The sequence below is a fragment of the Canis lupus genome, chromosome 16 (genome assembly GCF_011100685.1).
Source record: "Canis lupus familiaris isolate Mischka breed German Shepherd chromosome 16, alternate assembly UU_Cfam_GSD_1.0, whole genome shotgun sequence".
NCBI classification, from domain to species: domain Eukaryota; kingdom Metazoa; phylum Chordata; class Mammalia; order Carnivora; family Canidae; genus Canis; species Canis lupus.
The window spans coordinates 46,169,710-46,195,347 of record NC_049237.1 but is presented as its reverse complement, the minus strand read 5'-3'; the positions used below and the strand labels follow the sequence as shown (position 1 = coordinate 46,195,347).

The following is a 25,638-nucleotide window of genomic DNA, read 5'->3' as shown; positions in this document are numbered from 1 at the left end:
ACCGCTATACCATCTTCTCCATCTGGATCCCGCGGTTTTTATTATCAACTTTTGTCTTCATAGACTTCATTAATATAAGAAAAGCCTCCTGCTAATTTAAATTTTTAGCATATTTAATTGCAGTTCTTATATTGATAGATGATTTGAGACTCATATTTACTTGCTTTGACATACACTTAAGGTTTTTTAATTCTAAAAAATTAAGCACAAAGAAACATCTTACTTAACCAATTATCAGGAATATAGCCGTTATTTTACTCATTTAGATCTTTAAGGGAGATGTGGAGAGGCCAGATTCTAAGCAATTTCTTAAACTTTTTTTGAAGTTTATAACCAATTATTTATAAAAATATTTTTTTAAGAATACAAGATATCCCAAAAGACTTAGTGCAGTTGTAACTTTAATTTCTTCAGAAGTATAAATGCTACACAAATTTATTTAACAACATTATTTGAAAGTTTCTTTAAATTTCTTTTTATTTCTTATTAGTTTTGTAAATCTCAAATTAAAAATTTTAAATGACAACAAATTAAAATTAATAATCTACCCAGAATTCACAAAACTAAGGATCAAAGAAATTTAAGGAATTAAACTTTCAAATGGTGGTTGTGTTTTTTTTTTTTTTATGTTTGGTGGCATTTATATTTCTGAAGGAATTACAGCTAAGACTGCACTAAGTCTTTTGGATGCTCTATTTAAAGAAAAGAAAAAGGTATTTGCTTTATGGAATGGTTTTCTGTATTTGATGTGACATAGGCCAGTCTGTAGGCCTAAGAGCTGGATCTTCTTTTGGGCCTCTCTTAGCAATTTGATCCTATAGCTGGGTTTTGAGTTGCAAAATTACAGATTTAAGAATGAAGGTAACATGTCATCAGCTTAAAATACCCAGGGTAATGTAACTTGGGCTGCAGAATATAACCAAACACAGCTCCTATGAAAATACACACATTCTAAGGTGTTAGGGTTGATGATCTTTGTTGAAATGCGTCATGGTCTAAATCCTTTGACGAATAAGTAAACAGTGAAGTTCCTCTGCCAGTGCAGGGTTCAGACGACAAGCCTTAAAAATCAAAGATAAAGCATCAGTTATTTAGATATACTTTGAATTGTTGTATCTTATTAAAACTTAAGAAATGTTTTTGGTTTGTTTTTAATAACTACAGTGAATTTCAGGGGAATTTCTTAGTTGAGATACATTTCTATTTTGATTTCTTGGTAAAGGAGGTTCGTATTAGTCTATGCAAAAAAGATGACACTAAGAATAACTATGCTGCTGTGACTTGAAAGAGAAAATTTTATCAGTGCCGAGAATAAAGGCAATTTACACACTGATGATAGCATTCTGTGTTACAAATTATTAAAATAAGTAACATGGAAAGCATTAACATTTAGCCTCAAACTTGCTATTATCTTTTTTTTAAGATTTATTTATTTATTCATGAGAGAGAGAGAGAGAGGGGTAGAGACACAGGCAGAGGGAGAAGCAGGCTCCATGCAGGGAGCCCAACGTGGGACTCGATCCAGGGTCTCCAGGATCACACCCTGGACTGAAGGCAGCGCTAAACCGCTGAGCCACCGGGGCTGCCCAAACTTGCTACTATCTTATATGAATAGCAGCATCTATGATAATCTTACTTTAAAATAACATTTTATTATGATAAAGTAAAAAGCGAGCAGTAATAATGCATGTAAAACGGTCTAGAACATCAAGAATTTGGAAGAGACATCAGAGGTTAGACACAGATCAGACCCAGATCAGATCCAGACACTTGGTCACTGGATACCTGCTTAGTTGCTAAGACACGTCTTCTAGGAAAAACTTCTGTTTCTTTCCTGAGCAGTTGTATTAGAAGATTTTTCTTTACACTAAGCTAAAATTTCCCTCCATATACTTTAGCTTCAGTGAAGAGGTCCTAGAAGAATATACGAAGCTGGTTTCCTGGAGACCCAGAGAGGCAAAGTAGCTGGCAGTCACCTATCCTGTTGGTGGCAGAGCTGAGAGCAGGCCTGGGTCTCCCGACCTTACACAGTCTCTGCACCCCCAGGACCTTACCTTTTTCACACTTAACACCTGCCTTTGGCTATGTATGGTTCTGCTCCCTCCCCAGCTGTTCCTTTTCTGTAGGACAGCCTTTCAGTCTGGTGAAGACCACTGTCCACACCCTCTCCTGTCCTTTTTTTCCTGAATATAATACTCAGTTTCTCTTATCACAGCTCATATGACAGGATTCCAGACCCTTCCCTGGCCTGCTGCTCTTGAATTTTCTCCATTTTTAAAAGCATCTTCTGTAAAATACAGTAGTCAAAATTGAGTAATGGGGATCTTATCTCCCACCATGTGGAAAATAGTTTTAAGACTGCAGTCTGTTTGCTCTACTGTTGTATTTGGAATGAATATATACACATTTCAGGATATATTTGGCCCAGATTTTTCTCTGCTTGCATTTATTTAGAAAGGACATGATGGATGGCACAGAACCTGAAAATGACTTGGTTTGGAAATTGGTATAATTCAGAGAGGTTTTCGATTTTTTTAAAAGTTAAAGACAACTATTTTTCTTTTTTTTTTTTTTTTTTTTTTTTGACAACTATTTTTCTTACTAACAGGATGGTGTAGTGGTAAATATCTCAAACATCAGTTGTATTTGTGTACTGTGTTCCTATATTTATGTGTTGATGTGGACTTAATGCTCTGGAAATTCTAATCTCAAACAAAATAACGTAGGGTTTCCAAAGTTGCCTGCACATTGGAGCTCCCCTGAAAAGCTCGTGATTCATTTGTTCTGAAATAAGGTCTGGGCTTTGGAATTTTTAAAAGATCCCCGGGTGATTTTAAGATGGAGACAAGCTTGGGAACCACTGCTGTACTATTGTCAGATTCAGGCAAAGGATTTAGGAAATGGTTCTTTCTCTTGTTCCCTGCTCCAGCTAAACAACTTGTGCACCCCACAAATTGCTTTATAAATTTTAAGAAGATAATAATTCTAGTTTGGACTTCATGGATGTCATGGACCTAACTAAGGCATGTACAGTTTTTATCATATTCATTTTTTAAAAACCATACTTGCACTTATTCATAATGACTTCTCCTATCCCCAACCCCCTTCCCACTTTTTTAGTTGCTTGATTTTAGACATGAAATCCATTTGGGGTCTAAAGCACATGAATTGAAACATGAAAAGATTTATTTCCACTGATTAACTCAAACTCATGCATACTCCTCTGAAGTGTGGCAGATGTCATACATGACATTTTAAAACACTAGATTTCAAAAAAATAAAAAATACAACACTAGATTTCATTAAGGTACTAGAATGAGAATAGATTCACACTTCCGGGTGGAAGAAGGCATCAGCATTCTGGCCTTAAGGTCTTGGTCCTGGGCCTGAGGCTGCAGAGTAGCAGGGTGCTGAGACAATAATTTGCATCAAAATGGGACTTTTTATCATCGGAGTTTGTAAGAATCTGGCCAAATTGTCTGCAGACAATCCCTGTGTCTGACAACCCCTCCCACACTGGTGATCTGCACAACAGTTCAGTAGGAAAAAGATGCTAACCCATAAAGATGTTCAAGGCTTAACTAAAAGCTCAGAAATTTTCTATTTGGGTCAATTTATATATGTTCTTAGGCTTTTACTTACTTTAGAATAGTAGAGTTTAGCTGTTGCTTCATCCTTTGTGACACCCAAGCCGAGCTGAAGACAGCGGGCGTGGTAGAAGGATGCCATGGCCATGCCCCTGATGATGAATTCCGGGAGACAGTCCGTGACCTGTGCTATCATGGGGATGTCATGAACCTCATCGTAGTCAGCAATCCTGTTGTGATGGTTAATTGTGAAGTTAAAAAGGACATGTTCAGAAATTGTCCTTGTACCCCAGTGATATCCCTTATTTCTCCCCGTTTGAGAACTGAGTTGTTTATTATGTGGTGAAGGGTAAATATAAAGTTAAAAACCAGGGGAAGAGGAACCACCAGAGTGGTTATATCACAGCCTCTCTGATACTACTTATATCGGGATTAACAACCACTGAAAAAGATGTATTTCTTTTTTTTTTCTTGTAACATTAATATTTTAAACTTAATATCACTTTGCAGATTTAAACAATGGGGGAAAGGCATTTTCTATTTCTTTGGGTCATTTATTCAAACATTGGCCTTAAATTTGGACTTTGGTCACATAGGGTCAGAAAACATACTGTAACTCACACATCTATCTTTGTTAAAAATGGGTAAGAAAAAGAAGTCCTCCTTTTTCACCCTGACACAAGTATGGAGAGTTGTGTGAGAATGAAATCTACTCAACCCCATGTTACCCATGATATTATGGGGAATAGGAATGTGGACAATGATGGAAAGTCTGAAAGATTTTAAGAACGATTTAAAGTCTTGGTGTTAACTTGAAGATTTGGGACTTTGGGGATCATACTTTTAAGTGGCCCACTGCCTGGAAGTCATGATACTGGGGGATAGAGGGTAGAACCAGCTCTTTCATCCTGTGTTGCAGATGGCTGCCCCACCCTGGGCTAGGGAAGAGGGGGACCTGGCAGCTCTGTGAGGCATTATTGGGAGGGAAACATCAGCAGGGCCTTATAGTGTCTCTAGAGGACATCAGGTTTGCTTTTCTTGGTACATTGCTTTTTTAAGTTATGAGCAAATAAATGTAGGAAAGTACATGGGCTCAGAGAAATCTCCATGTTATTTTATGAAATGTTAATGTTGACATCTTTTATTTTTTTTTTGTTTTTTTTGTTGACATCTTTTAACCATTATTCTCATTTTACAATCTTTATCAAGCTATCTTGCAATTGTGCAGTGATAGAACTTGTGCCTAAAGAGTCTAGGAAGAAATTAAAACATATTTAATAAGCATTTCTGTTATGCTAAACTATGTTAAGTACTTTATATACACCATTTTTATAATTCTGTAGAAGCATTTTCTTCTTTATAAAAAAGGAAATTGATGTCCCAAAAAAGTTAAACTAGATTAAGATCGCTCAGCTGGTATATAGAGCAAATAGCACTGAAATCCTGAAGACTAATGGCATAGAATTATACTATTCAATATGGCAGCTACTAAATACAGATGGCTATTTAAATTAATTAAAATCCAATGAAATGTAACAGTTCGGCCCTCAGAGGCACTAGCCCCATTTCAAGTGCTCAGTAGCCATCTTTTCTAATATTGCGGCAAGTTCTATGAACAGACCTGGGTGCAGAACATCTAGTAGGAGGTGTTGTAAATTCTTCCATGGAGCTTATTTACCTTTTGGAAAATGTAACACACTTGGTAAAAAATTTCATCTTATAGTAGTATTCCACAAGATTCCCTTGAGCATAGACATTTCCACGTTCTGCTGCTTCCCTTAAGCACTCCAGGGCAGCTTCAGTATCCTGGCGGATGCCTTGTCCATAAAAATACATTAGTCCAAGTGCACCTTGGGACTCCAGGTTTCCATTGCCACATGCCTCCGAGTGCCAATAAAATGCCTAAGAAAAAACACAATTGCAACTTATTCACCAGGGGAAATTGTAAGGGAATACTAGAAAGAAAGATCTGTAATTAAAAGATGGCACTATTAATTAATGTCTAGGACACTGTTCTAGCACCTTGAGTGTGTTTCAGGTTAGCACTAGTTTCACATACCTAGGAGAGAATGCTAAGGTGAGCCCATCTGTTTTCTACCCACAGTGTAGGTTAGGTCACAGTCTAGACAGTGCAGCTGTCTTAGGATTCAAGAGTTTCACATTTCTCTGGAGGATCAGGAAGGTAGGAAGTAGGAACTAAGTGTCTGCTAGGCTTTGAGACACACCTGCAATGAGGCACAGCAGAGAGAGCAGAGCTGAGGCTGAGGGACAGTCAGAGCTCCAGGTGGATCTCAAGAGATGGTGCCCACTGAGATCAGAGGCAACCAAGATAAAAGCTGCAGGTGGTCGTGAGCACATTTGCCCAATATGCAGCTACAATGAATATGAATTAGTTCAAAAAATTATTTCCAAGTGGCTGTTCAGTTATCCGAAGAGGGTCTTGGTTGCTATGTGTTTCTTATACATTTGTCCTTAATGCCTTTTACAGTAGGACTTGGCTCTACATTTCCTTCTCCCCATAGGATTTCTTAGAAAATGTTTCAGTCATTAATGAATAAAGAGATTGTATTTCTGTAAAAACCTTACATGGATTTAATTTTTAGCTAGGGGTTTTTGGTGTATTTTACTTCTTAGCATCATTACTTTCTCAGAACAAATTAATTTTAATTTATTCACATGTGAAGGATTTGGGCTATATTTCAGGACTCTCTTAGCTTTCATGGTATTTTGTTTTTATTATTTTGTTTGTGTGACTTTTTATAGCATACGAAATGCTCTCACATCTGTGGACTCCTTTGGTAGAAGTGAGGATGAATAAAGGGTGAAATGAGCTTTGAGATGCTAAAATGTAAACTTTCTTTACATTTTAAAGAACTATAAGAAATCTTTAAAACTGAACATTCAGTCTTCACCACCCACCGTTCAAAAAAGAAATAGTGAAATAAATACTAATCTACATGTGCTAACATTAAAAACAAATAGATCAGTGTTACCTTTTCTAAGTCTTTAGGCTCTTTTGTTGAATAATACAATCCTAGGATACTTTGAGCCTTCACACTAGCTTTTGGATTTCCATTGTCTGCAGCAAAAAGCCACAGTCTAAAAGAGAAAGGCAAGGCAAGTTATTCTTTGTGTCAGCATTTGATTAAAAAAAAGAAAATCTTGTTCTCAGCTAAAAACTACCTTTCAGCTTCCTCATCTGATCGTTTGACGCCTTTCCCTTCATAATAAGCTCTTCCAAGGTTGTAGGCAGCTGCAAATTGTAAGTGTCTTGCTTTGGGACATGGAGAATCAACAATTTTCTTCATATATTCCACTCCTTTTTCCTTCCACAAAGGAAAAGAACAACAACAACAAAAACCCTAGTTTTTAGTTTTACCCGGACTAAATTCTTTCTCCTAATAATATTGTAGTCTTCACCCTCTGACATGATGTTTGATGTCATGACTCTGTGCCCAGACAGGATGGTTGTGCTTTAGTCTGCAGAGCTGGAAATGATGGACAGAGGGAGAGAGGAGAGGGAGGAGGGGAGGATACATCTCCCAAGTAGGCATTTCCAGAGCTCCAGGATATAAGGCATTTCCCTCATTTTATAGCTTCCAGATTTGCTATATGTTTCAATATGGTTTTTTTTCTCTCCTCCCTCCCACTTTAGATCCTTTATTCTGCATGGGTACAGCTTTTAGAACTTATCAAAATACAAGAATAGCTGTAACCTCTTCCACATTTATAATTAGAGTACACTTGTGAGCCCCAAACACTGTCTTTTCCCTTCAAGCATAGTTAAGTGTGCTCAGTGATAATTTACATCTGATATGCTAATCTTCATATGACATCTGCATAGTCACAAGGAGCTCACAGAAGACACTGCCCCCTCCAAAAAAATCTGTCGACACAAACTTTCAAACATCACTCCAAATAAGAGAACACACGTTTTCTATGCACTACATTCTAGCTTTTATCCTTCACAGCTCTCTCCAAGTTCTGTTGCTGGCTGAATACCTCAGTAATAGCAGATAAAGGTGTTTGCCCTCTAGTGAGTCCCAATTTATAAGGATTTATTTTTGTGAATGTGTGACATGGGTTTCTGCCTCTTTCTTCCCAAACCTAATAGTAAGAGGGAGTTTACTGGTAGTCAAGTGATGTGATTGTATAAATCCTTCCACAGATAGCTAAATCTGGAGCAATTTTTTTGTTCTTGTTTGTTTGTTTGTTTGTTTGTTTTTTAAGTAGGCTACAAAAAACTCCCCAACTTTCTAGAGATGCTGGAAAACTTATCAGAGCCCAAAAGATGAAGGAGAGATTACTCTTAAAAACTGCAGATGAAAGGGATCCATGAAGTTCAGTGAACACCGGTCTGGATAAACACAAAGTAGCTTTCCTAGGCATACATCATAGTCAAACTGCTGAAAGCCAAAGAAATCTTCAAAGCAGCCAGAGAAAAATGACACATTAAATGCAGGAGAACAACCATATGATTAGTACTTCAGAAGAATGAAGCATACTGTGCATCTTTTCTGACTACAACAGTATGAAACTAGAAATAACAAAAGAAAAGGCGGGGGGGGGGGGGGGAACCACATGGAGGCTAAACAACATGATAGTGAACAACTATGAGTGAACAAAGCAAAGAGAAATCAACAAAATACATGGAGACAAATGAAAATGGAAACACAACATTCCCAAATATTGGGACATAGCAAAGGCAGTTCTAAGAGGGACATATGTAACAATAAGGCCTATCTCAAGAAACAATAAAAAGCTCAAACAATCTAACCTTACATCTAAAGGAAACAGAAAAGGAAGAACAAAGTCCAAGGTATGTAGAAGGAAGAAATAATAGATATCAGAGCAGAAATAAATGAGGACTGGAAAAAAAAATGAAACCAAGAACTAGTTCTTTGAAAAGATAAACATATGCTCACAAATTGGACAACCTTAAAGAAATGGATAAATTTTTAGAAGCATACAATCTTCTGAAACTGAATCAAGAAGAAATTAAAAAATGATCAGATTGATGACTAGTACCGAAACAGAATCAATAATAAAGAAACTAACAAAAAAGTCCAGGAACAGATGTCTTCATAGGTAAATTCTACCAAACATTTAAAGAAAAGTTAAAACCTATTTTCCTCAAACTATTCCAAAAAATAGAAGAAGGAAGGTTTCCATATACATTTAATGAGGCCAGCATTAACCTGATGTCAAAACCAAAGACACCACAAAAACAGAAAACTGCAGGCTAATATTCCTGATGAACATAGATGCAAAAATCCTCAACAAAATATTAGCAAACCAAATCCACCAATACATTAAAAGGACCATTCACCATAATCAAGTGGGATTTATTCCAGGGATGCAAGGATGGTTCAGTATTCACAATCAATCAGCGAGATACACCACATCAGCAAAACAAAGGATACAAATCATATGATCATCTCAATAGATGCAGAAAAAAAATCTGATAAAATTCAACATCCATTCATGATAAAAACTCAACAAAATATGTTTAGAGAAAGCATACCTCAACACAATAAAGGCCATATATGAAAAACCCACAGCTAATATCTTACTGGTAAAAAATTGAGAACTTTTCCCCTAAGATGAGGAACAAGACAAAGATGTCCACTCTTACTACTTTTATTCAACATAATCCTGGAAGTCCTAGCCACAGCAATCAGACAAGAAAAAGAAGTATTCATTTTGATAAATAGGTTAAATGGTGACTGTATACAGATGACATAATACTATATGTAGAAAATCCTAAAGACTCCACAAAAAACTACTGGAAGTAGTAAATGAAGTCAATAAAGTTGAAGGATACAAAATTAATACTCAGAAATCAGTAGTATGTCTACACATTAACAAAAAAGTAGTAGAAATTAAGAGACTCCATGTACATAGGGCACTGTGTGGTTAAGTGTCTGCTTTCAGCTCAGGTCATGATCTCAGGGTCCTGGGGATAGAGTCCTGTGTCAGGCTCCCTGTTTAGCGGGAAGTTTGCTTTTCTCTCTCCCTCTGCCCCTCTCCCATTCATTCTCTGTCTCTCTCTAATAAAATCCTTAAAACAACAACAACAAACCTCCATTTACAGTTGCACCAAACAGAATAAAATACCTAGGAATAAACTTAACCAAAGAGTTGAAAGACCCATACTGTGAAAACTATAAAACACTGATGAAGGAAATTGAAGATGACACAAACAAATGGAAAGATATTCCATACTCCTGGATTGGAAGAATTACATTGTTAAAATGTCTGTATTACCCAAAGCAATGTACAGATTCAGTATAACCCCTATCAAAATACCAACAGCAGGGATCCCTGGGTGGCGCAGCGGTTTGGCGCCTGCCTTTGGCCCGGGGCGCGATCCTGGAGACCCGGGATCGAATCCCACATCGGGCTCCCAGTGCATGGAGCCTGCTTCTCCCTCTGCCTGTGTCTCTGCCTCAATCTCTCTCTCTCTCTGTGACTATCATAAATAAATAAAAATTAAAAAAAAAATACCAACAGCATTTTTCACAACAGGAGAACAAATATTACTGAAATTAGCTTGGAACCACAAAAGACTCTGAGTAGGCAAAGTAATCTTGGTAAAGAACAAAGCAAGAGGTATAACAATTCTAGATTTCAAGGTATACTATAAAGCTGTAGTAATAAAAACAGTATGGTCCTGGCACAAAAGCAATAGATTACTGTAACAGAAGAGAAAGCCCAGAAGTAAACCCAAAATTATATATAATCATGATGTATGTATGACCAAGGAGGCAAAAATATACAATGAGAGGAAGACAGTCTTTTCCAGCATAAATGGTGCTGGAAAAACTGGGCAGCTACATGTAAAAGAATGAAACTGGACCACTTTCTAATACCATACACAAAAATAAAAGGGAATAAAGACTTAAATGTGAGACCAGAAACCATAAAATTCCTTAAAAACAGGTAGTGTTTCTCTGACATTGGCCATAGCAACATTTTTCTAGATGTGTCTCCTAAGGCAAGGGAAGCAAAAGCCAAAATAAACTATTGAGACTATGTCAAAAGTTTTTTGCAGCACAGTGAAGAAAACCACCACCAAAAGAAAAAGGCCAAAAACTGAGTGGGAGAAGATATTTGCAAATGATATATTTGATAAGCAGTTAATAACCAAAATATATAAATAACTTACTCAACTCCCTCTCACACACAAATAATCCAATTTAAAAATGGGCAGGAGACCTGAATTTTACCAAAGAACACCTACAGATGGCCAACAGACACATGGAAAGATATTCAACATCCCTTATCATCAGGGAAATGCAAATCAAAACCACAATGAGATATCACTTCATACCTGTCAGAATGGCTAAAATAAAAAAGACAAGAAATAACAAGTGTTGGGTGAGATATAGAGAAAATGGAACCCTTGTGCACTGTTGGTGGGAATGCAAACTGGTACAACCACTGCAAAAAACAGTATGGAAGTTCCTCAAAAAATTAAGAAATGAACTACCACATATGATCCAGTAATTCCACTACTGGGTATTTACTCAAAGATAATGAAAATTGATAGATGAATGGATAAGGACGATGTGGTGTATATGTATGCACATGTACCTTAAATTAATATAGCATTATATGTTTATTATATCTCAATAAAACCGGCTTGGGGGGGGGGGAACAATAGAAGAAGTAGTGACTGGCTTCTCATGGGAATTAATGAAGGCCAGAAGATTTGGGAATAGCATTTTTAAAATGTGGAAAAGAAAAACTCAACCAGCAAAACAATTCATCAAAAATGAAGGCAGATTAAAGACATTTTTAAATGATCAAAATCAGAAAGAATTCATCATCTGCAAGATGTACTGTAAGAAATACCCTTTAAAGGAAATTCTTCAGGTTGAAAGGAAATGAATATGGTGCCAGGTAGCTACTCAAGTTGATAGGAAGGAATGAAGAGTTCCAGAAATGGTAAGTATATAACAAATATAAAAGGATATACATATATATAGCTGTGTGCATAATAGTTTTCCTCTTAGTTTCTTCAAAAGATATGACTAAAGCAAAAATTACAGCAGCCTTTTTTTTTTTTTACAGCAGTCTTCTATTTGGGGATTTATAATGTAAATTTAAGAAGTATAGTATGACAGCACTAAAGATTGGGGATGGGCAGGTAAATGAAAGCATACTATTCAAGGTTCCTAGATTTCACCTGAAGTAATTCATAAACTCCATGTAGATCATGGTAAGTTAAAAGTGCATATTGTAATTTCTAGAGCAACTATTTAAAAAGGTATATATAACTAGAAAATAAATTAAAAAGGTAATCAAATTGTTCTACCACCATTTCTCACAGACTTAAATTAGCAATTTTATGATATGCTAAATACCCACATATCTATGTACATCTGTTTCTGGACTCTTGTTCTTTTGATCTTTGCCTTATTCCTGAACAAAAACCACATTGCTTTAAGTACTACAAATGTATATTTGGCTCCTTGCTCTTTCATACAAATTTTTATTTTTATGGTTTTTTTTAATTAAAAAAATATATTTTATTTATTTATTTGACAGAGATAGAGAACACAAGTGGGGGGGAGTAGCAGGCTGAGGGAGAGGGAGAAGCAGGCTCCCCTCAGAGCAGAGAGCTCAATGCAAGATACCTGGACCTTGGGATCATGACCTGAGCCGAAGTCAGCTGCTTAACTGACTGAGCCACCCAGGTGCCTTCATGTGGATTTTTAATCAGTTGGCCACATGCCATAAAATATCTTACAGGAAATTTGATTCTGATTGCATGTAATTTATGAATTTATGAAGTTAAATCTGGGAAGTGGTTAGAGGTAAGATTTAGAAAAATAGTGTCTCTGGAAAACAGAAGCCCCACTGCCTGATGAACCATAGACCATGAATTTCATAAGGTCAAATCTCCTGCTGTCTGGCACTAAATTACACTCAAATGTTTATTGCCTTATCCTAAAGAAAGTGTTTAAAAACCCTTTGTAGGAGTCTATGAGATAGGGAAAGAAAAGTTAAAACAGGTGAACTTGTCCTCACCACAATTTTGTCTCAGTCAAAATTTAGTGGCTTTACTCATTTTTTTCTCCAAGCACTATTTCCAGTTTCCATTTGTAGCTTCCCCATATGTTGGGGCTCACGTGTGATTGTTATCTCTGTGGGGTAATAATGACCTTTGAATGCTCCCTGAAGAATACAGTTCAAGTCTATCACACAAAGCATGATGGTTCAACCAGACTCTAAATGAAATTAGTATCAAGAACTTAGCAAAAGTTCTTTTTTCTAAAAGAAAGTGATAAAACTTAAGAGTTGGATCTTTGCCCCTGTACTGTGGGTTAAGAGTATGATCAAGCTAACACTGTAATTCTAGGTAAGGGGGTGGCCTGCAGAGGCGATCTTCTTTATGCTCCTCCGGCCTCCGTATGTAATTACATTCAAGCCATTCTATTATGGGGTTGCCATATGCCAGCCCTTGAATCTGCCAATCTTCTTCATGTTTTAAATTCCCACACTTTCAGCTTATTCTGTATCTGTGACCATACTCATTTCTTTGTTCCTCTTTCCCTCTTTGGTACTCCTTTATCTGGCAAATAAACCATTTCTCTGCCTACCTGGCTGCATTCAAGAACACAGCCGTGGTGGCAGGTCCTTCTTTAAATCTGTGATCACAGATTTCAGAGTGAGTGCTCAGCCCTGGCAAACAACACTACCAATTTGTCTCATCAATTCTCCCTCCCACTTGCCTGGTAGAGAAGATACTATTTTAGACCTTATCCTTCCTCTTCACGCTTCTACTGCTCACTGTCCTGGCCCTCATTCTCAGCTCATGGCTTCACCTTTTTAAAATTTTTATTTGTTTTTATATTAAAAAAAAAAAAGTGGTTCATGACTTTTGTGTGTCATCCTTGTACACAAGAACTAAGCTAATTTTCTGTCATTCCAGTTTTAGTATACGTACCGCTGATGTAAGCACATGGCTTCACTTTTATTTCACTGAGAAAAAGAGAAAATCAAAAGAAACAAATCTGTGAATTTACTCAATTCAGCATTTTTTCCCTCTGGACTAGATCTTGTGCATCGACTTACAAATATACTATGGTATCTCTGATCTGGGGGGGAACCCCCCTCGAGTCTATGATCCCCTCGTTATTGCACACGTATTTGTTCTGCTTTGTGACAAAACACAGTGCTTACGTCCACCTCTTCACGTCCATACTACTCCTCAGTCCACCCTGACATTGGTCCCTTAGCACTCCACCACTGAGAAGGCTTGTCAGAGTCTCCAGTGAGATTCATCTAGTGTGCCTACTAGTAAGTGCTCAGTTTTCATGATAGTCACTTCAGCAGAATTTTTTTTTTTTTTTATGATAGTCACACACACAGAGAGAGAGAGAGAGGCAGAGACACAGGCAGAGGGAGAAGCAGGCTCCATGCACCGGGAGCCCGACGTGGGATTCGATCCCGGGTCTCCAGGATCGCGCCCTGGGCCAAAGGCAGGCGCTAAACCGCTGCGCCACCCAGGGATCCCCCAGCAGAATTTGAGATGATTGATCACTCCCTCTTGAACCAGTTTTATCATCTGACTTCCCCTTCACCACACACTCCTGATCTCCCTCCCTTCTCCCTGGCGGCTCCTCCCTATTCTCCTTTGCTGGCTGTCCTTTCCCTTCTGTCTCCGTCTTCACCTTTTCCTCTTCTCTACGTCCACTCATTCAGCAACCATATCCAGTCTGGTGCCCTAACTGCCCCTGCTCAGATAGCCCCTTGCTGAGTTGACCAGTCCTAACAGCATCACTGATCTCCAGACTCTATTTGACATCTCTGTACAGGCGACTTCAGAGGTAACGTGGAAACAAACATTTAGGTTTTCTTGTTACTTCCAAACCTGCTCCTCCCTCAGTTATCCCTTTGTTGTAAATGCCAACATCTTTCTTGATTCCTTCCCTTATTTATTATTATTTATTATTCCTACCGCTCTCCTAGTCCACCAGAAGACCTGTATCCTCTTAAAAGTATATCCTGGGATGCCTGGGTGGCTCAGGGGTTGAGTGTCTGCTTTCAGCTCAGGGCATGATCCCGGGGTCCTGGGATTGAGTCCCACATCAGGATCCCCACAGGGAGCCTGCTTCTCTCTCTGCCTGTATCTCTCATTAATAAATAAATAAAATCTTAAAAAAAGAAAAACATATCCTAAATCTGTCCCCTTTTCTCTATTTCCATGATGGTACTTTAGTTTAAGTGGTTTTATCTGAACTGCAGTGGCTTCCCAACTAGCTTCCTGCTTCTACTCCTGCCTCCATTCTATCCATTCTCCACACAACAGACAAAATGATTTTTTAAAAATAGAAATCCTATGAATTTGACTCCCTTTCAGTGTTTTCACACTACATTGATAACATAAGCCAAACTCTCAGCCCTAGTTTACCAAGTCCCCTGTGGTTTGACCCTGTCTCACTGATGTGACAACATTCCAGTTGTGCCTTCCTTCTTTCTCAGACCTTAACATATTTCCTTTGCCTGGAATGTGATTCCCCAGATCTGTATACAAGAGGGGTTTCTCCCTCTTGTTGCTTGGTTCTTAGTTCAAATATCAGATAAAATGATGATGGAACAACACACGGAGGAATACCCAAAATCAAGGTATTCAACTTAATGTTAGAGAATGACCAATGACTAGGAAATGGACAGAACTGGGAAAGTTGTTAAGTTGGTATGGATTTCAAAGTTGGTTCTTTGTGCATGGGGCGGAGGAGAGATAATAGCTGGAAAATGAAGTGGGAGATGAAAATGATGCCAGTTTTGCCTTTGAGCGCTGTGGTACATAGCAATGTGGCAGGAGAGCCCTCGACCTACAGAGGGGTGGACGTGGGACAGCTAACTTTCTGATAAGGCAAGGAGGTGAATGAAATAGTCTGAGAAAAGGCTGAGGATTTGCCAGCTGGAATGTTTAGGAGGGAGAGCAGCTGTGAGAACAGGGGAGGAAGCAGAATGCAATACGGAGTCAAGAATGTGTAAGAAAACAAATGACCAGAAAGATATACAATGCGTGTGGTGGCCACAGATGATACAGCTGTGAGGCCTGGTGGGACCAAGTGAAGTTAGGGTTCTGAATGGAATTCTGATATCAAGTTCAGGTACAGTCACAGTGGGTTAGCCTCATGATACCTGGTAGGGACCCCTGTGGGCAGCAATCTGACAGATTCAGCAAACTTGGGACTAGTGTGAGGATTTATAGTGGGAATTATTTACCAAGACTTTGAATTTGAATTAACCAAGTAAATGTTACTTTATGTGGCCTCTTGGTGGCCAGCTGGCTGGCTGTCCATGGGAACACTCCAAATCATGCCCTTCTATTGATGTTCAGCATTGAAGTTTTTGAAAGATGGACAGGATGTCATCAGATTTGGATTTTGGAAAGATAACTTCGGTGGCAGTTTAAATAATGAATTTGGGACAAGGGCAAGAAGTTGGGGATCTGTTTCTGAAATAACCCAGGTAAGGGGTACTGTGAGGCTGAACTGGAAAAGAAGGAGTGGGCATAAAGGACTGGGGACAGATCTGAAAGATATTCAAGAGACGGTAGGAGTAGGTGCATGTGACCAATGGAAAAAAGACTCCCTAGTTTGGGCTTTGGCTACTCCTAAGTTATAAGGAAACACACTTCCTAGTACTGTTTTTTTTTTTTTTTCCTAGTACTGTTTTTTAAAAGTTTTCATTATGAGAAGTTCTGGGGTTTATGAAATGCTAATGTTGTCTTTTATTCAACCTACTAAAGTGGTATATTCATATTTTTCCTTATATTGAATTGTTAAATATCTGGGCTAAATTTTGCTTGGTTATGATACCTCATTCTTCTAATGTATTATTGATTTTGTTTGTAACCATGGCAAATATTTTATCACCTTAACAGCTGCCACCATAATTTTTCTTAGATAGGATCTTTCTCTAGGAAAGTTCTCTGGAAAGGCCAAAGAGATTAGGTGGCAACGGCCTCAAAGAGTATGGTTAAATGGATGCAGAATTGGCATTGAGATTACTGTGCTGGCCCAAGTTTCTATATGGAGAACTTTTAAGTGCCTGGCTGCCTATGTCTATAGAGCATGGGTCATGGGTAGTTGTACCAACACTAGTTGGGTTAGTAAACGTGCGAAGGGCTGGCTGAGGAAGTCAGGTCCAAGTTCCTGAATGAGGTGTCCTACCATTGCTCCCTCATCCATCTGCCATTCCTTACCTTACATGCTGTGCTTCCTTCTGAGAGTCAGTACATGGCAGCTGCTCTGTGAAGACTCCCCTGGCCTTGGCTCTGTGCCTAATACTGCATCTGCCCCAGACCCACAACTGCACTCACAGTCATTCTCAAGACTATGCCTTCCTTTTCACGCTCATGTTTGCTTCTCCAGCATCTCAGACTGTTCTGCCTCATAAATGTTTGTGAGATGAAAGAGTGAGTGAATAAGACAATGAATCAAAATAAACCAGAGCTGGATAAGTCACAAGAGTAGCAGGCACCTCGGGGATTGTAGAGGAGGTGCTCACACTGCATAAACACCACTTCTGTGTCCTTTAAGGCAATTCCAAGGATGACGATGACCCCTGTGAATGGTACCAGGGCACAAAGAAACTCCACTGCCTTAAATAGGATTTGTGTGTGTTTTAAGCAACAGACTTATAGGTGAACTAGATATGGACTCAGAGACCAGGAGATACTTACTAAACTATCTAGGGAGAGACAAGCAGTTGGCTGTATAGACGTCAGCATGAGGTTTTGGAGTGAAGACAACAATTTGGAAGTCTTTTAAAATTATATACAGGTAATGAGGGGGGCCTGGGTGGCTCAGTCAGTTAAGTGTCTGTCTTCAGCTCAGGTCATGATCTCAGGGTCCTGGGATTGAGCCCCATGTTGAACTCTCTGCTCAGCAGGGAGCCTGCTTCTCTCTCTGCCCCTCCCCTCATTTGTTGTGTACACACTCTCTCTCTCAAATAAATAAAGTCTTTAAAAGATATAGGTAATGTTAGCCATGGGACTGGATGAGCTTAATATGGGAGAGAGAGACTAAAGGACAGCGAGGACCCAGGTTCTGGCACATTTCAACACTTAAAAGAGAAGCAACTAGCAAAGGGCACAGGGTGGCTGTGAAGAGGTGAACAGGGAGAATTGTATCACAAACACATAGAAGATGGTGGAAAGAGGTGTATATAAAGCATGGGAGAGAATTTTAGAGGAAGATGTTTCAAGAAGGATGTGGTCAATTGTGTTCAATTCATAGGAGGGGCAATGTAGTCATGGATCCCACATGTTACTCTGCTTTTAACAGGTTAAACTATAAATAGGTTAAAATAAATCATTTAATGGAAATACTAATTTTTTAAATCATTTACTTATTTCACATGCTATGATAATAAAAGAGTAAAAGTGAAGAATTTCAGGAATTAAAGAACAGTCCTCATTGTTGACTCTATACAACATAAAGTCTGGAAAGAAAACACTGGATACTTACTACCTGTGTCTTACATTATTTTACTTGTGGTTCAATCTCATTAACAACTATGTGAGGTTAATGGGTTTTATTTTGTATGCTGCCTCCAGTGGATTGAATTGGTAATGTAACCTTAAAGCTTTGTACTGATTAAAATTCTGAGGCTATGTCTGGATTCAGCTAGAAAGGGGGCTCTGATCAATTACCCGGGATGGCCATGGCCAGAGGTGTAGGGAAACGGCAGATGTATCTCTAACTTAGGTTCATTTATCCTCATTTTACAAATGAGGAAATTACAGACCAGAAATAATTTCCCTAAGATCATACTTCTTGTAAGTAGTGAAGAGAGGATTTGAAAGCATATGATTTTTCACAATTTTTTAATAGACCATTATGGAGAGAAGAGCTTTGCTAGTGAACACAGAGAAACAAACTTCTGAATATCTTTGACAATTTTTAAAGTAAATTCCTAATTTTTATTTGATAGTGTGTGAAATTCCCCTGTAAAATGAGACCAAAAAGAAAAACTAAAAAATAAAGCCCATAAGGAAGAGAGAAAACTGAAATACTGCTCTCCAAAACCTCATAGCTTAGTTTATTCTTTTAAAAGAATTTTCACAAGCAATTGCACAAGCAGATGAAGCCTAGGAATATTATTGATACATATTAATTATGTAGGTATTAAAATGATAATAGATTCTATTTATTGACAAGGAGAAAGATATTCAAAATTGTTAGGTGAAAAGGGATATTAAAAAACATTATGTATGGTATTGTCATCCTACATTGAAAAAATGTACACACACACACAATATATGTATATAGTGAAGACAAATGACCAGAAAGATGTACAATATATAAAATTATATATAAAATTTTTTGCCTGGTGTGATACATTGAAGGATATACTGTAGAATAATAACCAGATTCACATTTGATAGTAGAATTTGGTGATCCTATTTTTGCTCATTTTCTAACTTTTCTCCATGTAGTTTTGGAATAACTTTTAAAAATAAAGGAAAATGTTTTAAAATATAAGTGTTATTGACAGAGGTAGTGAGGAAGGGGCAAAAAGAAATTTTGTTTTTTTCACATAAATGTAAAAGTGAATACTGCTATCCTTGAAATGCTAAAAGGGTAGATATTAAAATTAAGCACAGAAATATATTATTAAAATATAAATAATTATATCAAATAATCCACTAACAATGAAATCTTAAACATTGAATGAAACAGCGACTTACAGTATCTATAGGTGTCCCCAGCCCATCGTAATACATTACTCCTAGCTGGTAAGTTGCTTGATGGTCTTTTTCCTTGATTTCTTCAAACTGTTCTAATGCTTCTTCATACCATCCCTAGAAGCTCAGGAAATATTGAGTTATTTTTACTATTACCTTAAAGTAATCCCAAATATTTAACTCCCACCCAAATCTAGCTAAAAAAACCAAATATAACAAAAGACAGCAACTAATTTATGGAATTTGCAAGTATGGCATTGACACCAGTAAACATGCTATAAAATCAATTAAAGAGACCTGGATATGGCACCTGGGGGAAGTGCCCAGGAAAAATTGGGGCAAGACTCTCTTTTGCTTATACTGGTACTTTTGGATATTGCCAAACTTCTCTCAAAATGGCAGCGAGCCCTCTGCTCAATCCGTCTTGCCATGTCCCCCACCACTCCTGAAGTTTAAGAAACTTCAGAGCTGGGACCAGAGAGTCAAGGGAAAATGTGAACATCAGGATGTATCCACTATTATTAGATATCCACTATTACTATGGCTCATGTCCTCCAGTACTGCAGTTCTCCAGTTAGGGAGAAGACATGGAAAAACAAATGTGATTCTCTAAAATTATCATTCTCCCATACTTCCTATAGAAACCTACATGTTTTAAGATTCCTTGGCAGTTATCTGATACTGAGGTGTGAGGCACTAATAGGGCTTATATCGTAATCCACCAAGGAAAATGCCTTACACTAAAGTATGAATCATGTGTAATTGTGGAAAGAAAGTGTGTTACTGAATTAGATGGCTATTACTTCGGTAGAGAAGACCAGAGAAAGACAACTTCTGGAAGATACAAAAACAACTGAATTCCTTTTTTCATAAACTATAATTAGTCAACAAATTAATAAAACTAATAAAAACTGTATTAAAATACTAACAAATACTAATTTTAAAGAACACATTATAATGAGTTAATGACCTAGTTGTTAAGACTCTTTCTCCTTTCTCCAATGTTTGGCTTAGATGGGAGAGAGCTGGAAAAGTGAGAATACTCAAGAGGAAGGAAAAGAAAGGAGGCTGTGTTAGTTTTTTATGATTTTCAATGCTATCTACATGCTGGAAAATCTCAAATATATACTTTGAATCCAGACTTGAGATTTAGACTCTTAACATGTAAATTTCTACTTTGAAGCCTGTCTACGTGGATAACTAATGGACGTCAGAAACACAAGGTATATAAAACCTGAGCTCTTGATCGCCCTCTCAAAATTCACCCTCTTCACTTCTATATTTTTCGGTCAATGATGATATTATTTGTGTCTCCAAAATAAATCCAGGATCCAGCTTCCACTGCTGCCACTCTGGTCAAGACTACTATCCTCTGTTGCTGGGAGTAGTATAATTTCCCCCTAAACTGGTTCCATGCTTGCCTTCTAATCTGTTCTCATTAACAGACTCAAAACACTCCAATGTCTTCTGACTACAATTTACACGAAGCTCATCTAGAGTCATACTCTGCCTTGCTGATTACCAAGTTGGTCTCCATTCTCAGAGCTCACAGAGCCCCCTCTCTTCCCTGAAACACTGCATTTTCTCACCTCCACCTGGAATGCACTTCCACTTGGCTATTTGCGCTGCTCATTTCCTTTTCTTCAAATTAGTGTAAACCACAGGTCTTTCCACCCTATTTCTAAATTATTCTCTATCACGGTACCCAGTTAACTGCTCTTACAGTACTCCTCCTTATTTCTTCACTTATTTTCTTCCCCTGGTAGACTGTAAGTTTTATGAAATGGGGACCATTCTGGTTCCCTTGTCACCATATAGTCTTAGTTTAGCATAATAATGGTAAACACCTATAAAGCACTTATTCTGTTAGTAAATACTTTTACAATGAATACAATCCTCACATAGTCCTAGGAAATGCACATTATTACCCCCCTTTTACAGATGAAAAAACTGAGACTCCAAGAGGTTAAGTATTTGTGCCCAAGGCTACACAGTTTATAAGTAGTAGGAATCATACCCTAATGATACCCAAAGCTAAGATATCTTGCTCTTAACCTATGCTATCCTCATGGTGCATGATGAGTCCTCAACAAATATTTGTTGCCAGAAGGGATGATGGAGCCATCAGATTTAAGAGTAAGTAGGATATAGGTTAAAAGCTGCCCAAATATTCAGTGAGTGGTCAAGGGATTGGGGCCACCTGGTGGTCCATTTCACATCACCCCGCAGGGGTCAATGAAAGACTGATGCTATATTATGGAAGTTTAAGTGATGGTTTTGCACAGTTCCTCCTACATCTGCTCCTTAGGATGCTTCAGCATAATGTGGAGAAAGAAGGCACTTCCCTCCTACCTCTAGAAAGGAACCTATAAAGCCTCTACGTACTAGATAAGAAACAGGGTCTTTAGTTATTCATATGAAAAGATTTTGTAAATGATATTATTTGGGGCAAAAGTAAAAATTTTATTTTTAATTTTTAGTATGAGAATGGATTTTATACCAGAATGACTCCTATAAACGACTTGCATTAGAATGGCTTTTATGGAGGAAGGTCAAATATCTCCTTAACGGTGTACTTAAAGCCACAACCATAACCTATGGTATTTGCCAGAAATCCCTCTGCATAACAACCTAAGGGAACTCGATGGGAAATTTTGCTATGAGGATCCAACAATAGCATTATATGAAATGAAAACAGGAAAAAATAAAATAAAAACAGATAAGGAGGCAAACCATAAGAGACCCTTAACTCTAGGGAACAAACTGAGGGTGGCTATAGGGGAGAGGGGTGGGGGGATGGGGTAATTGGGTGATGGGCATTAAGGAGGGTACATGATGGAGTGAGCACTGGGTGTTATACACAACAGATGAATCACTAAATTCTGCCCCTGAAACAAATAATACAGTAGTTAACAATGTTAACTAAACTGAATTTAAATACATTTTTAAAAAAGAAAACAGGAAATGATACCTCTTCAAAATATAGTTGGCCTCGGAGGAAATATGCCAGAGCGTCCCCTCTTCTTATTCTTTCCTTCAAGAGCTGCAATGCCTTATCCACCAAATTTAAATGGCTGTAATGATCTGGTTTTAAAAAGGTAAAGAATTCCATCTTTATCCATACGAAATGAATTTCCTCTCGAAGTCATGAATTATATAGAACTCATCTGGCACTGTTTATACTAGTTTTTTTTTTTTTTTTAAGAGTTATTTATTTACTCATGAGAGACACAGAGAGAGAGGCAGAGACACAGGCAGAGGGAGAAGCAGGCTCCATGCAGGGAGCCCGATGCAGGACTTGATTCCAGATCCCAGGATCACAACCTGAGCTGAAGGCAGGTGCCCAACTGCTGAGCCACCCAGGTGACCCATTCATACTAGTTTCCTTCCTAGTTCTCATTCATAAAACTGGCCTCCTTAGCTCAAGGGAAAAACATGATCACAGCACCTAACCCCGTGCCTTGTAAAATCAAGTATGTGTTGATTGGTTTCCAAACTAACCCAGTTGACTACTAGGCAGGAGCTCTAGCAATGCTGTGTAGTTCTTTAGGCAAAGCTACCTGTGGATGAGTGAAATTCTTAATTTGAGCTTTAATTAGGACTACTCTAACCAAATGAGCTAGTAACCATCCTCAATTTAATATTAGTAGGTCTACAGAAACAAAATGGCAGCTTTCAATGACAATTGGAAGTATGGCAATGTTTTCTTTAATAAAAGTGACATCTGGCTTTTCTTTTCCAGAAGGGTGTCCTAAAATCCTAAGAGTAAAACCAGGATTGGAATCTAATTATGAGACTTCTCCACTGATGATTTGGTACCAGATAAGCAGCAATTTCTCAGATTCTTACAGGAAAGCTAAAAAGAACAGTAAAGTTAACCACTTCCTTGACAGCAGTGAGACTCCTATGTCTTGTCTTTTTTGCTCTGGTGTACAGAATGGACTTTTAGTGAGAATATTATCAGAATTTGTACCAGTCTTTTCCTTCCTCCATTGGAAGAATTTTGGGTTCTTAGCTCCGTACTGGGATAGAGAGGTATAAAAGGGGTTCTTGGGCAACTTTTCACTGGTCAACTTCATCCTGTTTCCACAATGTGTATCCTGTAAACAAGAATAAAAAACAAGATGGTAAAAATATTTTCATCCAGAAAAGTGCAAAAAGACTCCACTCTCATTTGGCATTCATTATAAAAAGCAACCTCCCCGCATTAGCCTAGGGATAGGGCAGCAAACTACCAGCTCTGGGAGGTGCATATTCTTTCTGGGAAACCAGAGCCTTCCATAGGTACAAGAGGCACAATCATCCTCCATGTCTGTTTCCACAGCGAGGGATTCATGATGAGAGCCCTTTGCAAGTCCTCTCTGGCTGAGAGTTCACAACTGCAGTGCCTTGTGTCACCCACCATGCCTGCCACTAGTAGGAACTGGTGACACTGCCCATAGATAAGAGTTCTGGTGCCCTGGTACTTTGCCTTGCAACTCAAGCTCATGACACTTACTCATTTCAAATTAAAGCATTCGTCTATTTTACCTGGGAATACACTTTATTTTAGCTGTGTTGTTCAGTTTTATCTTCCCATCTGTATTGGATTGCCATGTTAGAAGATGGATCACAGTTGAATGGAAAATCAAAGCCTTCATATAAAATGTAGAGGCCACCTCATTTGGGATGAAGGAGTCCAGGCTGGCCCAGGCTGAGGGTAGTGAGACAGCAAATTCAGTTGTTGCTATGCTTTTTTGTTTATTCCTCGGCATTCTACTGTTACAGCGACTTTAACCAATCAGGAACAAGCTTCCAGTAAAGATTCCTGATTGGTGGCGAGCAGAACAACTCAGGAGACCTTTAGTGTGATTGGAAAACTGCATTTATACTATTATGTGAAACTATTTTGGACAATAGATTGCTTCCTTAATAAGAATGAAGTGCAGAAAAGGGAGATAATTCAGTATATTAGGGAAAAGAAACCCACTGCAATATCTTTGTCATTTTGGAAGAGGTATTTAATTTTTTAAAAAGTCAATTTCTTGAATTGTGTGGACTGACTATAGGTAATTTGAACTAGAGGATTTCCAAATGTCTGTTGCTAGATATATAAAATTTTTTGATTATATGATTCCAAAAAACTTTTGTTTATGTTAGGGTAAAAGTCTCCAATGAGCTTTGAGGTGAAGCAATAATAGGTAAATCATTTAGACAGAACCCAATTCAGATAGGATGATACAGATAGCATTGTCAATTTACTGAGAAACTGGTTATAGAAGTTTTTATTTTACTGAAGACATTAACCTGTGTGCTATCATATCCAAGAGGGCTAAGAAAAAACTTGGCATATTCAGGAACAGCATGGGAAATGAAGCAAGTCAAAACACAATACCTCCTTTGAACTCATGTTGCTCTCTGTGGTTACAATGCTGCACCTGGTTTTTGTTGTAGCTTGAAAGAAGCATTGGAGAGAGTCTAGAAAACATAAGCAAAGATTGATTGAGCTCTTAAATGCCAGGTATTATTCTTTGTTCTAAGTGCTCAGGCAGTAGCTCCTCCAAAACTTTATGAAATAGGAGCTATTATAAGGCCCCTTTAACATATGGGGACACTGAGGGGGTTAAGTAACTTGCCTCAGGTTATAGCGCTAGGATGTGGGACAACTGGGACATCCCAGCACCTCTGCACCTCATCATTATTCTATACTGTTCTCCAAAAATTGAGACTAATATGATTTTTCTAAATGGCAGGACTTCTGTTAGAGAATAAACCAAAATTTAGTACTTTTTAATTTTAGAAAATGAGATATAATAAGAATTTAGAAAGTATGAATTTATTTCTGTCAGATCTTGGGATTAGATATAAAATTATCATTCGAAACGACAACTTGCATAATATACTGGAAATTTAGAAAATTATCTAATAAAAATTATAGACATTAACTGATGATATAAAACCTTAAAGGAATCCACAATTTTAAAGGGAACTGTGGGTGTAGTGGACACTGATGGTGCCCTTCCCAGATCCTCTATACTAGTTAGCACCCAATTTCCAGCTGCTTTGTTAATTAAAAATGCCTCACAGCTGTTCCTTCTTGCCTGGTCCCCCTGCCAAACATGAGTCCCCTGACCCCTGACTCGTTCCCTCCTTCTTAGAGGCAGGTCACTGGCATGAGGGCTTGGAAGGCCAGTTCCTATTGAGAGACACAATTTGCCATGAGTCTTGAACATTCTGGCCCATCCTTGCTGGGTACCTCATGAACACAGGCCATGAATGCTTTTTACATGGGCCGTTTCTCAAGGTCGTTTGCAATGAGTTAACCTTTAGGGCTGGGGTAATATCTCCCCATAGATA

General features: G+C 38.1%; 1 protein-coding gene across 3 annotated transcripts in view; it reads right to left on the bottom strand.

Moving 5' to 3' along the window:
* Positions 1 to 24,039, bottom strand: part of LRP2BP (LRP2 binding protein) — a 28,151-nt gene extending 4,112 nt beyond the window's left edge. For 2 of the 3 annotated variants that reach the window (XR_005371630.1, XM_038560396.1), the window contains exons 1-9: positions 23,833 to 24,039; positions 23,276 to 23,402; positions 22,274 to 22,386; positions 19,306 to 19,419; positions 6,771 to 6,913; positions 6,581 to 6,686; positions 5,266 to 5,489; positions 3,643 to 3,817; positions 949 to 1,061 (exon numbers count right to left, since the gene is read on the bottom strand). Coding sequence is in view for 2 of the 3 variants with exons in the window: in XM_038560396.1 (XP_038416324.1) it covers positions 996 to 1,061; positions 3,643 to 3,817; positions 5,266 to 5,489; positions 6,581 to 6,686; positions 6,771 to 6,913; positions 19,306 to 19,419; positions 22,274 to 22,386; positions 23,276 to 23,381 (1,047 nt within the window). In the remaining variant the exon portion in view is untranslated. Of the gene's footprint in view, positions 1 to 553; positions 1,062 to 3,642; positions 3,818 to 5,265; positions 5,490 to 6,580; positions 6,687 to 6,770; positions 6,914 to 19,305; positions 19,420 to 22,273; positions 22,387 to 23,275; positions 23,403 to 23,832 lie in introns of those variants that run through there. The other variant, XM_038560395.1, reaches the window with a different exon arrangement.
* Between the last annotated feature and the right edge of the window lie 1,599 nt (positions 24,040 to 25,638).